At 40.7% G+C, this 15,837-nt stretch overlaps 4 protein-coding genes across 4 annotated transcripts; all 4 read left to right on the top strand.

Annotated features, from left to right (window-relative positions):
• The first annotated feature begins 5,747 nt into the window (after nucleotides 1–5,747).
• Nucleotides 5,748–7,499, top strand: LOC108071580 (Odorant receptor 65a). The gene is made up of 6 exons (XM_017162360.1): nucleotides 5,748–5,754; nucleotides 5,811–5,991; nucleotides 6,213–6,384; nucleotides 6,439–6,962; nucleotides 7,016–7,379; nucleotides 7,446–7,499. Exons 1-6 carry the CDS (start codon nucleotides 5,748–5,750, stop codon nucleotides 7,497–7,499), a joined length of 1,302 nt encoding a protein of 433 aa, XP_017017849.1.
• Nucleotides 7,500–10,844: 3,345 nt separating this feature from the next.
• LOC138928290 (putative odorant receptor 65c) lies at nucleotides 10,845–12,379 on the top strand (the record flags this gene model as incomplete). The annotated part of the gene is made up of 5 exons (XM_070284980.1): nucleotides 10,845–10,960; nucleotides 11,018–11,189; nucleotides 11,247–11,770; nucleotides 11,829–12,189; nucleotides 12,288–12,379. Coding segments are annotated over 5 exons (1,227 nt in total), but the record flags the coding sequence as incomplete, so codon positions are not given.
• A 195-nt stretch (nucleotides 12,380–12,574) lies between these two features.
• LOC108071582 (putative odorant receptor 65c) lies at nucleotides 12,575–14,102 on the top strand. Its single transcript, XM_070284979.1, has 5 exons — nucleotides 12,575–12,687; nucleotides 12,751–12,922; nucleotides 12,980–13,503; nucleotides 13,562–13,922; nucleotides 13,987–14,102. The coding sequence occupies exons 1-5, from the start codon at nucleotides 12,575–12,577 to the stop codon at nucleotides 14,038–14,040; spliced, it is 1,224 nt and encodes a 407-aa protein (XP_070141080.1). The 3' UTR covers nucleotides 14,041–14,102.
• Nucleotides 14,103–14,293: 191 nt separating this feature from the next.
• Nucleotides 14,294–15,752, top strand: LOC108071583 (Odorant receptor 65c). The gene is made up of 5 exons (XM_017162364.2): nucleotides 14,294–14,386; nucleotides 14,448–14,619; nucleotides 14,677–15,200; nucleotides 15,258–15,621; nucleotides 15,685–15,752. The coding sequence occupies exons 1-5, from the start codon at nucleotides 14,382–14,384 to the stop codon at nucleotides 15,736–15,738; spliced, it is 1,119 nt and encodes a 372-aa protein (XP_017017853.2). The 5' UTR covers nucleotides 14,294–14,381; the 3' UTR covers nucleotides 15,739–15,752.
• The last annotated feature ends 85 nt before the right edge of the window (nucleotides 15,753–15,837 follow it).

The following is a 15,837-nucleotide window of genomic DNA, read 5'->3' as shown; positions in this document are numbered from 1 at the left end:
ATCACTGACGGAAGTGAGCATCACTGATGGAAGCGAGCATCACTGATGGAAGCGAGCATCACTGATGGATGTGAGCATCACTGATGGAAGTGAGCATCACTGATGGAAGTGAGCATCACTGATGGAAGTGAGCATCACTGATGGAAGTGAGCATCACTGATGGAAGTGAGCATCACTGATGGAAGTGAGCATCACTGATGGAAGTGAGCATCACTGACGGAAGTGAGCATCACTGATGGAAGCGAGCATCACTGATGGAAGTGAGCATCACTGATGGAAGTGAGCAAAACTTTTCATTCAAATTGGCCGCTTTCCAAACTGGGGTAACAGGCGAACAGAAACCAGCAGCAAGCAACTGAAAACTGGTATAAACTGTTATAAAAACTTTTGGGCAAAAATAATAAGTGGTATAAACTGTTATATTTCATTTTAAGCATTTATACCTATTTGTTGCCGACAACAACAGCTTATGGCAACAACAACCTTTTTACAACAACATCCCTACAGCAGCCCATCCAAATTTTCGAATATTTTCATGCAAATCGCCCGTTTCCCAAATTGGGGTAACAGGCGAACAGAAATCAGCAGCAAGCAGCTGAAAACTGGTATAAACTGTTATAAAATGTCCAAGTTCCAAACCATTTAGGAGCCGACGCAAGTTAGCGGAGACTCAAACCTTTTATATTTATACCTATTTGTTGCCGACAACAACAGCTTATGGCAACAACAACCTTTTTACAACAACATCCCTACAGCAGCCCATCCAAATTTCCGAACATTTCCATGCAAATTGCACGTTTCCCAAATTGGGATACCAGGCGAACAGAAATCAGCAGCAAGCAACTGAAAACTGGTATAAACTGTTATAAAAAGTCCAAGTTTCGAACCATTGATCTTGGAGTAACCGAAGACTCAAACCAGATGTGACCATATTGTAAATTTTTTGGCTAAAATGTTGCTTAAATGCAGCTGGGCACACTGAAACTGACTTTGCATCAGTGATGCTCATCTATCTATTTTGTCCCAATAAAGAAATATAGCTAGATGAGCATCACTGCCATTAAGCCTGATATATTGCCTCCCAATATTGCAAAATTGCTACATGAGCATCACTGATGCAAAGTCTGATTTTATAGCCTCCCAATATTGCAATATAGCCAGATGAGCATCACTGCCATTAAGCCCGATTTTATAGCCTCCCAATATTGCAATATAGCTAGATGAGCATCACTGATGGAGATGAGCATCACTGATGCAAAGTCAGTTAAATTCAAATTTGACAGTTAAATTCAAATTCAAATTTGGCAGTTACAACATTTAAAAAAATTTAACAAATTCTAAAAAAAAATTCTAAAAAATATAAAAAATCGGAAAAAAATGTTAAAAATTCAGACAAAATTTTAAAAATTCAAAAAAGTTTTAAATATTTAGAAAAACAAAATTTTTTAATTTAGAAGAATTGTAAAACATCCGAAAAAATGTTTAAAATTCAGAAAACAAACGCCTTCACAAAAAAATTTCACATTGAATTCACCATCCTAAAATTATATAAAATTACTTTATAGGGTGGGAAAGGTTTCCATCACTGCGTTACAAATTTCTGACTGAAATTATAATACCCTGCAAGGGGATAAAAATATCATTCCTAAGCCAAAAAAGCATCAAAATCAATTCTGTAAGCATTTCTATGCTAGTTTTTTCTAGCTTTAGAAATCTGCATATTACATTTTAAATTAAAAAAAATCGAATTTTTGGTCGATTTTTGAGAATTTTGATGATGTAACCCCTTATCAATTTTTGAAAAAATGAACAAAACATTTTTTCTTTCCTGACATGGCTAGAAAGAATCGCCTGTTGATGCTGATCAAGAATATATATGGTTTATAGGGTCGGAAATCATTAAAATTGTCAAAAATTCGAAAAAATTTAAATATTTAAAATCTTTAATCTAAGTAAGCTGATTTATTATTTTAATTAAAACTAATTTTGTGCAGTTTTCCGAATTACAAAAAGATAATTTTTAACTTAGTTATGCATTTTTTAAACTTTAATTTCCCCGAAAAAAATTATATAAAAATGTATCGATATAAAAAATGAGAAGTCAATGACTTTCAGAAGTCATATTTTTTCCGATTTCCCCTTAAAATCCTAATTAAAAAATAATAATAGATTGTAAAACATATTTTTAGGAATATGAATGATTTGTTAACTGATTAAAAGATTAAGAAAAGTTTACAAAATTTAAAGCAATGATAATAATAACTTGGCTTATTTTTAAAATAAAGTTAATAAACTTTCCCGATAAAATAACTAATTTTAATCGTTCTATTTATAGATCTCATTCTTTTTAAATTTCCTTAAAAATTTAAATAAAATTGTAATCATGAAATATATACAAATTTTTCCCCAGTGCATGGCAGAGTGGGGCCAGGACCTATCCTTAGTTTGCATGTTCGCCCGGCTCATTCTCCGTTTGTTGTGCCTGCCTGGCCTGTGGCTAGGTGTTGTTGTGCGCTGTTCGCTGTTTTTATGCCATTATCAATCGATCGAACGCGAGCTGCATTTGCTTAGCGGTTTAAGTGAGAGCCGCTGGAAAATCGGACATCGCATATTGCTAATAAATATTCAGCTGCAGTGGATTATGTTGTGTGTGTCCCGGTGACAAACTGTATCTAACAAATGTTTGCAGAGCAGGGCACCGCAGTCGGGCTTTCATTAGCCGGGTCGAACTTTAAGCCAGCTTCAAGTGGAGTTATTCATAAGAGCGAGAGACTCCACTTGGCTGCAGTGCAGCTGTGATTAATATCCCAGGAATGCAGTTTATTGTTGCAGTTGCGCCACTGGTTGCGAGGGGGGTTCTTGGGGTCAGGCACTGTCAGAAAATAAATTCTAAAATATTTAAGAGAGCTAAAGCAGGCCTAGTCAATTATTTATTAATGTTTCTTACTATTTTTTGTATAATTTAATATTTATTTTTTGTTTCAAACAATTTTCTCCCAGTGCCTTGACTTGGTTAAGAGACTCGCATCTCTTTCTAAGGCCGCAAGGCGACGCAAATTTGTGTGCATTATATATTTTTTCTTTTTGTTGAATTTCTCTGGGCTTCTTTCAGATATTTTTTCTTTATTTTTTTTCTATACTTTTTGGTTTTTCCTCAGCTATTTTAGCTCAGTTATAAATTACGCCGGCCAAAGGCAGAGGAGTCATTTTCCGCGGCGGAGCTGGCGGAGTGTGTATACGCGGGGCCGTGTGTGTTGCATAATCTGAGCGCTGAAATCTTTGGCATCCACTCGGGAGAGGAGCACATAGAACAATAGCCAGGGATCGCGGCGCACAATGGACTACACCGCCGAGTGACCGCCACTCTCATAATAGAGTCATAAAATTTTAGTGCGCCGCTGAGCCCGCTTCGCCTTTCGCCGGGGAACCCCCCGTGGCGTCTCGTCTCGCTTTGCTGGCCATTGTCCCGACCATTTACTCGGCCCATAGAAAAACATATAATTGTGATTAATTATACGACATAAAAATGCTTTAGATTCAACATTTTGATGCATTTATTAACCGAAAAATCACTTGAAATAAGCGGCTCTCGTCCATTTATTTATCCGCTGCTCTATTATCAGTCGTAATAAAAACAAAGTTTGCCTTTCGGTTTTTGGGGCGTGGCCTTAGCTGCCGGGATCCCGGTATTCAGTATTTATCGATTATCCACGATAATGCCCGAAATGTAAATAGGCAGTTGTGAAAATCGATAACCATCGTGGAGAGATGCTATCAGGAGGCATCTTAGGGTTAAGTTTATTTGCGTTTCATGGCCTAATGGCTATAGCTTTGGGTCTTGATTTATGGCAAGTTGCTTGTTGTTTAAATTTAATTTGAATAGTAAGAGCTCCTTAAACTACTTTCAAGATTTACCTACTTTTGCATAAGATGATATATAAATATTTAGAAATATATTTAAAATATCTCTATGATTAATATAGAGACTCGATTTCTTGACTTACTTACCTTCTGATGAAGCTGGTTCCTACTCCTTCTCTAACTCCCCTGGCTGGGACCTTAATTGAGTTCATACGGCGCATTTTTGATTGTCAGCGATGTTGCGGAACGGCGAACATTGTGGCCCAGGCCGGTGGACAGGATGGACGCCGACAGGGAGCTCTCGCACTGCTCGCACAATGGAGCTCAAGAGCTGAGGAGCTACCAAAGAGCTGGGGCATCGTTATCACCGCGAACATGGCAGCACATGGGAATTGCAAGCTCGGCTCTTTCCTGGTGACAACCGTCAAAAGCGGCGGCTCTGGGCCGAAAAACAATGAATGGCAGGGAGGCTGGGAGGACTCCAACTCCGACTCGTACTGGTACTCGTACTCGGACAAGCAGAATCCCTGACAAGAGCAATCCATCCGCTGGTGCTGGGAGGCACAAAGGCAAAGGCATTTCATGCTCATCAAATGCGTTGACATTGAACAATTGCGCGTAATGTTGTCGTACACTTGACAAGCGCGCAAATTGTAGTGCTACCTGTACTTGGGCCACCGCTCGAATCAAAGCGAAAGCAGCTCCAGACTGCAAGCCCAATCCCAAACCCAATCCCCCATATCGATCTACGTTTGGTCTAGCCGAAAAGCAGCAGTCAACTGCGATTTTTTGATGGAAATTGGCAGAGTTGTCTGTCTGCGACGACGTCTGTTGCGGCCTTAATGAAGCCAACGACGACATTCACCGGACAAGCTCCGATTTCTTGGCCCTCTCTCCTCTTCTATCTTTATATATGTATATCTTATATAGATCTCCTACATGTCGGAGTACTGGCCAAATACGCTAAACGCTATCCAGATTAATAAGTCCTTGATGTGGGTGATGTGGAGTACACCAGGCGAAGCGATAGCTAAAGTCAAAAGTCACCTACGGTAAGACGTTCTGGGCGATATATGTCTAAGGAAACACTGGGAGAAAAGTGTGGGAGGTACTCTGGGAGAGATTCCAGAATATAATATGAGGAAAAGTTAACTATAAATGAGTATTGGAGCTTGAAATAAAATAAATCAAATCATCAATTAATCAAATAAATATTTTAAAATGTTTCCTTTTTATTCTTTATATTTTCTAAATTTCTTAACCCAAGAAAACCCAAGTTTTCCCATAAGATATGTGAGTTTTTCCGCTCAGTACCCTAGCCTTGTGCGCTGCACCTTCGACATTGTGGCTACCAAATTTGGCAAAGGCAATATTTTGTTCGTTTGGCAGGCCGTTAGAGATTTGCAAAAAGGTAAAACTGTAAAATGCATTTCGGCCTGCCTTAAATGGAGCGGGGGAAAAGCCAGCCAGAACGCACAAAAAGATAGCGAGGGAAAAGTGCAAACATTGTTGCATTTCCCGCGCGGCTAGCGAAAATTTGCCTTTCAATGCGAACCAAAAACTGCAACTGCCACTGGAGTTGGAATTGGAGTCAACTCGGAATCGGAATCGAAGCCACCACAACAATGGCCAGGCAGAACCCATTGAAGAGGAGGAGGAGGAGTGGACTCTCTGCTCGATAATCGCCTGCTACTGGCTGCTGCTGCTGCTCCCATGATTTTTAAGTGGACGGTATTCCGGAGCAATTCGCCAATAATTGCCGCTGCAAATATGAGTCTTTCCATTTTGCATTTTCCTGTATTTTTCAGCATTTTCCTGTATATTCCTGCCTTTTCCCAGTCCCGACAGCAGCAGCAGCTGCAAAATTCTCCGGTGCAATTGCCGTAATGAGCTGTAAGCTGCTGCGTTATTTATTCAGTAATTCCACACCTTCGAATGCGTATAAAAAGGTTCGGGATTTCAGGGCTATGGGTCACAACTGGATAAGCAGGCTGCAGATATACACAGTGATAAAATGAGTGGACTTTGGCAACGATTGGCGGCGCCCTATGCCGAGGGATGGAGGGTCTTCAAGAACCCAAAGCTTCAAGCGCAGCATACAATTGCTTATTCTACCAGAGATATGATGAAGTAAGGTTCTTAAAAGTATTTATTTAATTAATAAATAAAAATATTTAATACAGAAAATGTATATCTAAGTAATTTAAAGTTTTCTAAGTGGTTAATATAATGAAAAGTAAGAGTGATATATTATAGACTATTATAACTAGAAAATAAATTCTATAAATAATTATAATGCCTTTAAAACTATATAAATAATTCTTTAAAATTTTATAATATTTTTATTCTAGAGCTTTGGGCTTGTACACCAATTCCGAGGAGCGTTTAGATTCCAAAAAAGTGGCCTGGAACTATTTTATCTACATTCAATCCCTAATAAGCTGGTGGTCTTTGATTACTGGAGTATTTGCCTCCGTGGGAGACGTGGTTAGTCTGGGACGTGATCTGGCTTTTTCCATAACGGTTTGCTATTAATATTTTCAATAATGTATCAAGAAACTCACTTCCCTCTTAAAGCTCCTCTTTATCCTGCTCAGAATATTGTTTATTCGCATGCATGCTGATGATCTTGATCAGGTGATTGATGTCCTCGAGGAATTCTATCGCAGGAAACCAATCAGCTCTGCAGCTGAGGAAGTGAGAGCCACAAAGAGATTTCACTTTCTGGCTCTATCAGTTTTGTTGACGCTTTGGACCATCTATATTTTGGCTTTTTGTGTGATAAAGATATCGACGCCCTTATGGATGGAATCGCAGATATTGCCCTTCCATGTGGCCTGGCCCTATGAGCTGGACAATCCCTCAAAGCATCCAATTAGCTATGTCATTATATATTTTTTCCAAGCCACCACAATGGCATTTCTCATGATTTGGATTGGTATTGATGAGAACATGTTGGGGTCTATATTCTTTGAGATGTCAACGGCATTGAAGGTACTAAACACAGAGCTTAAGAATCTCCAGAAGTTCTGTAAGGGGAATGAGCTGCTCCTGGCCAAAGAACTGAAGCGTTTGGCACAGTTTCATCAGAGAATTATATAGTAAGAAATCCTTAATTAAATATAATATATATATTTTTATGGCCTACTTACAGCATCTCGGATCAATGCAATAACATTTTCAAAAGCACCTTCATAATGCAAATGATTGTGAATTTCCTGTTGGTCTCTCTATCAGCCTTTGAGGTCTTGGTGTCCAGGAACAACCCCAAGGTGGTTGTGGAGTATCTCGTTATGATTTCTATGACATTGGGTCACCTCTCCTATTGGTCGAAATTTGGGGATATGTTGACTCAGGAATCCTTGGAGGTGGCCAACGCAGCCTACGAGGCCTACGATCCGCGTTTTGGTTCCAAATCGACGAATCGAGACATTGGTTTGATTATAATGAGAGCTCAGCAGCCGCTGAATATCAGGGGAAGTCCCTTTCCACCTTTCAATTTGGAGAACTACATGGCTGTAAGTGATTTCTTTACTTTAAATTTACAAATAAAATATATTTAATATCTTAAATTTCCTTGACAGATACTGAAGCAATGCTACTCCATTCTGACGCTGCTGCTGAACACCTTGGAATAGTCACAAAATTACAGCTTTACCATTATAAATTACCTTGAATTTTAATCCAAACTAGTTGGAATTTCGTAAATAGTGCTAGCTTTGATTTCGCTAACAGCTTTATTAAAATCTCTCATCGACGATATCTACAATTTTGGGCCACTCCGAAGAAAGTTCTGCACTTTATGCACGCGACCCCCAAAGGTCGCATGTGCTGCAAGTTACGAGTTGCAAGTTGTAGCAAAAGCAACAGCAGCAGCAGCAACAGCAGCAGCAGCTTGGCTATCCCAAGTGGAAGTGGAATAGTAGTCTTTGCCTTCCAAGATTGGGCTCATAAATCGCGCAACTGTGTGGGGATCCCGAACTGGCAGCTGGGAGCTTGCTGGCTGACTGTGCTCCGTCATTAGCTTGATTGAATCTTATTGTTGGCAATTAACCTTCGCAGCGCTGGGGCCAAGTGTCTGAGGTCTCCGATCCTGACATTTCGCTGAGTCCGTTCCGCTCGGAATAACTTCATTTGCCCGGCTGCCACTACATGGCATAACATGTCATCTGCCTGCTGGGCCTCCACGCTAATTGCCAGCGACAAGTAGCCTCAATTAATTAGCGAACGCCAGCGGATTAGGCCAATATCCAATATCGGATAGTGGGGTTTCCCAGATCGAAGGAGCTCCTGGAACATTTGCATCTGCACGAGTCCAAAACCTGCCCCACGAAAAGTAAAAAGTCTCCGAATAATGCTTAACGAATTTCACTGGGTTTCGAGGAGATGGAAGAGCAGTGGTCTCTGGGAGGGATATTTGTGCCTGGAAATAATTTCTTAAAATTAATTAATATAGAAGGAAGTATGGTAATTAATTACTAGATTTTTATAAATTTATTTTACCTATTTATCTTTCAGTAACATAAAAAGAGGCTGCTCTTTAGGATTCAGCTCGTCATGAATTTTAACCAAGAACTCAGCTCTGACTACTCCCTTATTTTTAAGTAGTTATAATAATCATTTTCATTAATTTAGTATTTATTTAGTTTATTAATAGTTAATGCCACTGTACGGCGACAAACTTCAACAGCAAACGATTTGTCAGACGGCAGTTTCTTTTCTCGTTGCAGCTCATTTAAGAGCCCACTTCCTACTTACGTTTGAATATTCGCTGCAGCGAAATGCAATTGCATTTCTGGTCTGCCTGTGTTTGACTCCTTTTGGCTCCTAACCCCCTTCAAAGCTGCCCAACTTCATAGCCGTTTTCCATCTAAATTGCATGCAGCGCCTTTGTCATGACATGACAGCAGCCTAATTCATCATTATGGCTACACGCGGGACACGGGACAGCGAACAGGGGACACGGGATTGGAGTCTGTGCGGATTTGAGAGAGTTTTGTCGCGACTTTCGCTAGACATGAGATGCGGTTTGCATCTGGGCAGCGATCTCCTCGACCGTGATTCATTCATGCGCAGTAGTTGGATTTCTCGCTTGCATGCAGCTGGAGTTGAAGCTGGAGCTGGAGCTGGAGCTGGAGCCACGATGATAATGATGATGCATGCTTAGCTGGTTAGGAGGAGAGGCAGGCTGGGATGCGATGGATGCACTTTAGAAGGCAAAAGTGCACTGTCGATAGGCTGATGATTCGCCTGTCGACATTCAACGAGCCGGGCCAAGACGACGACATTATCGTTTGGTAGAAGTGAGGTAAGTCAGGGAAGTCGGGTTGTTGGGATGTCAGACCCAAACCCGCTTAGTTATTTGTATGGTTTATTATCTCCGCGCAATATCGCGCGTTGTGGGGGCTTGGGAAGTTATTGAAAGACCAAAGACCACAGACCAGACCAGGCCCAAGCCCCTTTGGAAGTTTAGAAAAACTTCTGAGAGACGCACACAGCACACTCTTTGACTCTAAATGGGTTCAAATGGAGTCAAAGACTCAGCGAAAACAAACTGCTATCAAAGGATGTCACTTCTTAAAGTGGTTTTGTCTCAAGCTTAGACTAATTATATTTAGTTTTAAAGTGGAACAGCTTCTTCATTGCCCCCGTTTTGCACTATTTCCGCTTCAGCCAAGCGTATTAACTCTCCAGATCCTTATCGTCTGGCCAAAATCGTGTGACATTGTTAATCGTCCGAGGGGAATAACCGACCCAGTTAGTCACCATTCGTAAAACCAATTTGCCGGGAAACACACAGCAAAAAAGGTGTCAGACATTTGGTATTGAGTTTGGATTTGGATTCAGATTGGGCTTCGGTCTCTTAATCATCGAAGCGCAGAGGACAGGACAAATGCCAGGCACGACTTCATTATTAGGCAGTCCCATATGCACATCATCGCCGGAAGCTCGTGACATGGCCTCCAGTCCAGATTGGGGCTAGTCTGATTAGTTTTCCCTCTCAGCCAACACGAAAATGTCCCTCAAATTTGTTTAGTTCGAGGAGGAGGAGTCATCAGAGGAGAAGGAGTCATGGGAGGAGGAGAAGGAGTCACAAGGGGAGAAGGAGTCACCAGAGGAGAAGGAGTCTTCAGAGAAGCAAAAGTCTTCGTCCAGGACAGAGACCCATTAAATTCCTCCTTGGCTTGGCTGTTGCTAATGAAGTCATAAAACCGCATGACATTTTCGATGCCTCCGCGGATCTCACTTTTCCAGAGAGGACTTACCTCTTCCCTTGGACTTGTATTGTCTGGTGTCTGCGCAGCTCAATCGTTCCAATATGCAAATGTCCAGATCGCCCGTCGCCACCCACAGACTGGGTAGAAACCAGAGAGAAGGAGCGAGTGGCTGAGGGAGACCTCCCTACTACCGATCCATATGACCATATGTCCGTATCGGGCCCGAAATCTTTCGCTTTCGATTAAGCCGAGGTGAGGTTGGGCCTTCCAGCAACCAAGACAGCGAGCTGCAAGCTGCGAGCTGATTTTCTGCATTTCATTTCGGCTTTGGGGATTCGTGCTGGAAATATGCAAAAATGCTGCAATCTGCGGACAGCACGTTCGGAGGGCCTTTCGTGTCATAAATGGCATAAATATTCCTTCTTTCTTGACCGGGCAACCTAAATATTTTAGCAGGCAGGCAGGCAGTCAGGCAGTCAGCACTGCAGAGGCTGCTTTCCTTGATTGTCTTCATAACAATGCCAACTTTCACTTCTCTGGAGATCATTGCGATCCCCAGCGAAATTGAAATTAAATCGTTTTTCATTTTTATGAGCTAAAGGAGAATTATGGATGGAAATGTATATGGTAACTGATTTCATATGTAAATTGGTGCCAACAGCTGTGGGTTTCTCGTAATTACTTCTAGAGTTATTATACTTTATTAGCTCTTCTTGGGTTTACATACTGATAATCAGTTGTGGGTTTAGTTAACTGAAACCCCTTGAAATGGCGGGTTTACAACGCTTTCTGGAATTTTATAAAGAAGGTTGGAGGGTCCTGAGGAATCCTCAGCTAGAAGCACAACACACAATCGCTTACTATTTTCGAGAACAAATGAAGTGTGTTTTTTAAGAGGAATTTGTTTTTATAAAGAACTAAATTCTATACCTTACCAGGGCCATGGTTTTATACACCAACTCTGAAGAACGTCGTCTGCCCTACCGTTCCCTTTGGCACACTTTTACCTTGATTCAATTCTCCATAATGTTCATTACCATGTGTTATGGCTTGACGGAATCGCTGGGAGACATTGTAGAGATGGGCCGAGATCTGGCTTTCATTCTGGGGGTTCGTTTAGGTCTCATTTCAAAATCAAATCAGAACTAATCACAGCCTTATTTGCAGATATTTTTTATTTCATTTAAGATTGTTTACTTTCATTGGTATGCCGATGGCCTGGACAAAGTAATCGATGATCTGGAGGCCCATCATCACTGGCTACGAGAAGGTCCTGGCTACGCAGAAGCTCGAAAAACTAGACGTTGGCACTGTATAATGGTGGTGCCGCTACTAACGCTTTGGTCCTTCTTTATGGCCTTGTTTATCATATTGGTACTTTCATCACCGCTGTGGGTGGCCCAGCAGACCTTGCCCATCCACGCCAAGTATCCGTTTGATTTGCACAACAAGTCCAAGCATCCCAGGACCCACGCTCTTTGCTACTTGTCTCAGGTTTTCTTGCTACCCTACACCTTGGTCTGGCTCGTGTGCATGGAGGGCATGTCAGTGGCCATTTACTGGGAAATTACTGGTGCCATCAAGGTTTTGTGTATTGCTCTAAGGCATTTATCTGAAAAGTGCCAAGGAAATGGGGAGTTACTGAGGAGGGAAGTCAACCGTTTGATAGGGTTTCACCAGAAGATATTAAGGTGAGTGATGTGAAGCTCAAACAAACTATTGAAGTAATAAAATCTCATTTTTTTGTAGCATTCTAGATCGCACCAATGAGGTCTTTCACGGCACTCTCAAGATGCAGGTTATAGTCAACTTTTTCCTGGTCTCTTTATCGGTTTTTGAGGCTCTAATAGCCCGGAAGGATCCCAAGGTGGCCTTTCAATTTGGTGTGCTCATGCTGCTGGCCTTGGGACATCTGTCCTTGTGGTCCAAGTTTGGGGACCTGATGTCACAGGAGTCCTTGGACATTGCTCTGGCTGCCTATGAGACCTATAATCCGCAGTTGGGAAGCAAGATCAGTAGAGATCTGTGTATTATGATAAGAAGAGCCCAGGATCCTATGCAAATGGTGGCCAGACCTTTTCCGCCTTTTAATTTAAAAAATTATACAGCGGTAAGTTGAGTTTTCTGACCTTCAGGGGTCTTAGAATTTTGTGTATTTTCTTGTTAAAATATAACATATTATTAACAGATTTTTAATTAATTTTTTAGATCCTGAAGCAATGTTATTCAATCCTGACGCTGCTGCTAAATACCTTGGATTAATTATGGAACTAACAATATTTTTTTAATAAATTACTTGCTTATAATATATTTAAAAAACCAAGAATAATTTTAATAAATCAACGAATTAGGCCATTAAGTTTAATATGTAAGAAAAGCAGCTGCAACTTTCTCATCCTGTAATTACCTTAAGTGCCCTATTAGCACTCCTTGAGTTAATATAATCAGTGGTTGGTCTTAGGCCTTACCTTATTGGCTTCAGGACTCTATAAGAAATGGACAATATAAAGAGTTTTCTGGGATTTTATAAAAATGGATGGAAGGTTCTATGGAATCCGCAAGAAGAACCCCAGCATATTTCTACCTACAGTATTAGAGAGCAGATGAAGTGGGTGTTTTTTTCACGAAATGTTTTGTACAAGAAACTAATATATAATGTTCATTTTTCCAGAGCCATGGTCTTGTACACAAACTCAGTGGAACGCAGTCTGCCCTATCGTTCACTTTGGCACACATTTATGGTGTTTGCAATAACTTTTATTTTCTTGACATTGTGCTTTGGGCTGAAGGAATCCTTGGGAGACCTCGTGGAAATGGGTCGCGATCTGGCCTTCATTATTGCGGTTTGGAAATGTTATATACCAAGCTTGAATTTAGGTTTATAAAATCCCTTTTTGCAGACATTCTTTATTCATTTCAAGCTCATTTACTTCCATTGGTATGCCGATAGTCTGGATGAGGTAATCGATGAGCTGGAGGCATGTCATCAGTGGCTGAGAGAAGGACCTGGTTCCGCCGAGGCTCGTTCAGTCAGACGTTGGCACTGTATTGTGTTCTTTCTGATGGTCATTTTTTTTTCGTTTTTTACGGGAATTTTTGTGATATTACTCAACACAACACCCTTGTGGGTGGCCCAGCAGAACTTGCCCCTCCACACGATTTACCCCTTTGAATGGCACAGCAGGTCTAAGCACCCCATAGCTCATGGCATAAGCTACCTAACCCAGGCCGTGGTGCTCACCTATGCCATGATTTGGCTTTTGCTCATAGACGGATTATCTGTGTCTATATATTTTGAGATCACCTGTGCCATCAAGGTGCTGTGCATTGAACTTCGTCACGTAACAGAAAAGTGTCAAGGAAATGGGGAATTGCTGAGGAGGGAAGTGAACCGTTTGATCGGACTTCACCAGAAAATATTAAGGTGAGTAAAGGGTAAAATAAAATATAATTGTGAAGTATAAAATATTATTTTTCTGTAGCATTCTAGATCGCACCAATGAGGTCTTTCACGGCACTCTCAAAATGCAGGTGATAGCCAACTTTTTCCTGGTCTCTTTGTCGGTTTTTGAGGCTCTGATGGCCCGAAAGGATCCTAAGGTGGCCTTTCAATTTGGTGTACTTATGCTGCTGGCCCTGGGACATCTATCTATGTGGTCCAAGTTCGGTGATATTATGTCGCAGGAGTCTTTGGACATTGCTCTGGCTGCCTATGAGGCCTATGATCCGCAGATGGGAAGCAAGATCAGTAGAGATCTGTGTATTATGATAAGAAGAGCCCAGGATCCTATGCAAATGGTGGCCCGACCTTTTCCGCCATTTAATTTAAAAAATTATACAGCGGTAAGTTGAGTTTTATGACCTTGAAAGGTAATGAAATGTGTTGCATTTTTAATTAATTTTTTAGATCCTGAATCAATGTTATTCTATCCTGACGCTGCTGCTAAATACCTTGGATTAATTATGGAACTAATTATATTTTTTCAATAAATAACTTGCTTATAATATATTTCAAAAACCATGAATAATTTTAATAAATAAATAGATTATGCACTTCATTTTAATATGTAAGAAAAGCAGCTGCAACTTTCTCATCCTGTAATTACCTTAAGTGCCCTATTAGCACTCCTTGAGTTAATATAATCAGTGGTTCGTCCTAGCCCTTACCTTGTTGGCTTCAGGACTCTATAAGATATGGACAATATAAAGAGTTTTCTGGAATTTTATAAAAGTGGATGGAAGGTTCTATGGAATCCGCAAGAAGAACCCCAGCATATTTCTACCTACAACTTTAGAGAGCAGATGAAGTGGGTGTTTTTTTTTCACGAAATGTTTTGTATGAGAAACTAATAATATATATTTTTCCAGAGCCATGTTCTTGTACACAAACTCAGTGGAACGCAATCTGCCCTATCGTTCCGTTTGGCATACTTTCATAGTGTTTGCAGCATCTTTTGTTCTCTTGACATTGTGCTTTGGGCTGAAGGAATCCTTGGGAGACCTCGTGGAAATGGGTCGCGATCTGGCCTTTATTATTGCGGTTTGAAAATTATATATTACAAGCTCGAATTTGAGTTAATCAAATCCTTTTTTGTAGACATTCTTTATTTATTTCAAGCTCATTTACTTCCATTGGTATGCCGATGGCCTGGATGAGATAATCGATGAGCTGGAGGCTTGTCATCAGTGGCTGAGAGAGGGTCCTGGTTCCGCAGAGGCTCGTACAGTCAGACGTTGGCACTATATAGTGATGTTTGTGATGATTATGGTGTGGTCCTTTTTTATAGGAGTTTTTGTGATATTACTCAATACAACACCTTTGTGGGTGGCCCAGCAGAACTTGCCCCTCCACACGATTTATCCCTTTGAATGGCACAGCAAGTCCAAGCACCCCATAGCCCATGGCATTAGCTACTTGACCCAAGCCGTGACGTTATCCTATGTCCTGGTTTGGCTCCTGATCATGGAGGGAATGTCAGTGTCTATATATTTTGAGATCACCTGTGCCATCAAGATGCTGTGCATCGAATTTCGTCACGTAACAGAAAAGTGTCATGGAAATGTTGAGTTACTGAGGAGGGAAATCGACCGTTTGATCGGACTTCACCAGAAAATATTAAGGTGAGTAAAGGGTAAAATAAAATATAATTGTGAAGTATAAAATATTATTTTTTGTAGAATTTTAGACCGCACCAATGAGGTCTTTCACGGCACTCTCAAAATGCAGGTGATAGCCAACTTTTTCCTGGTCTCTTTGTCGGTTTTTGAGGCTCTGATATCCCGAAAGGACCTCAAGGTGGCCTTTCAATTTGGTGTGCTCATGCTGCTGACCCTGGGACATTTATCGATGTGGTGCAAGTTCGGTGACATTATGTCGCAGGAGTCCTTGGACATTGCTCAGGCTGCATTTGAGGCCTATGATCCAACCTCAGGTTGTAGTGGAGTTAAGAGAGACCTTTGTCTCATAATTAAAAGAGCCCAGAATCCTATGCAAATGGTGTCAAGTCCATTTCCGCCTTTTAATTTAATTAAATATACGGCGGTAAGTGGATATTTATAGTTGAAAATCTATAATTAATCTTCTTTATATTATAAATATTTTTAGATATTAAAGCAATGTTATTCAATCCTCACGCTGTTGCTAAAGACCATGGATTAATTCTACAATTTCACCTAAAATATAAAATATTTTAAAAATGTATTAACCCAAATAAAGTAAAACAATACGTTTTTAATATGATTTTGTTTATTTTTTTCT

Source organism: Drosophila kikkawai, chromosome 3L (genome assembly GCF_030179895.1).
Source record: "Drosophila kikkawai strain 14028-0561.14 chromosome 3L, DkikHiC1v2, whole genome shotgun sequence".
Taxonomy (NCBI): Eukaryota; Metazoa; Arthropoda; class Insecta; order Diptera; family Drosophilidae; genus Drosophila; species Drosophila kikkawai.
The sequence above is the reverse complement of the archived record's forward strand: the minus strand, read 5'-3'. Positions and strand labels throughout refer to the sequence as shown.

Bases quoted from the DNA above. Each gene is read 5' to 3' on its own strand.
- LOC108071583 (XM_017162364.2), top strand. The intron at 14,620-14,676 runs GTTTGAAAATTA...CCTTTTTTGTAG, and splicing joins ATCTGGCCTTTATTATTGCG to ACATTCTTTATTTATTTCAA. The intron at 15,622-15,684 runs GTAAGTGGATAT...AAATATTTTTAG, and splicing joins ATTTAATTAAATATACGGCG to ATATTAAAGCAATGTTATTC.
- LOC108071582 (XM_070284979.1), top strand. From the start codon at position 12,575: ATGGACAATATAAAGAGTTTTCTGGGATTTTATAAAAATGGATGGAAG. The intron at 13,504-13,561 runs GTGAGTAAAGGG...ATTTTTCTGTAG, and splicing joins CTTCACCAGAAAATATTAAG to CATTCTAGATCGCACCAATG. The intron at 13,923-13,986 runs GTAAGTTGAGTT...TTAATTTTTTAG, and splicing joins ATTTAAAAAATTATACAGCG to ATCCTGAATCAATGTTATTC.
- LOC108071580 (XM_017162360.1), top strand. The intron at 5,992-6,212 runs GTAAGGTTCTTA...TTTTTATTCTAG, and splicing joins TCTACCAGAGATATGATGAA to AGCTTTGGGCTTGTACACCA. The intron at 7,380-7,445 runs GTAAGTGATTTC...TTTCCTTGACAG, and splicing joins ATTTGGAGAACTACATGGCT to ATACTGAAGCAATGCTACTC.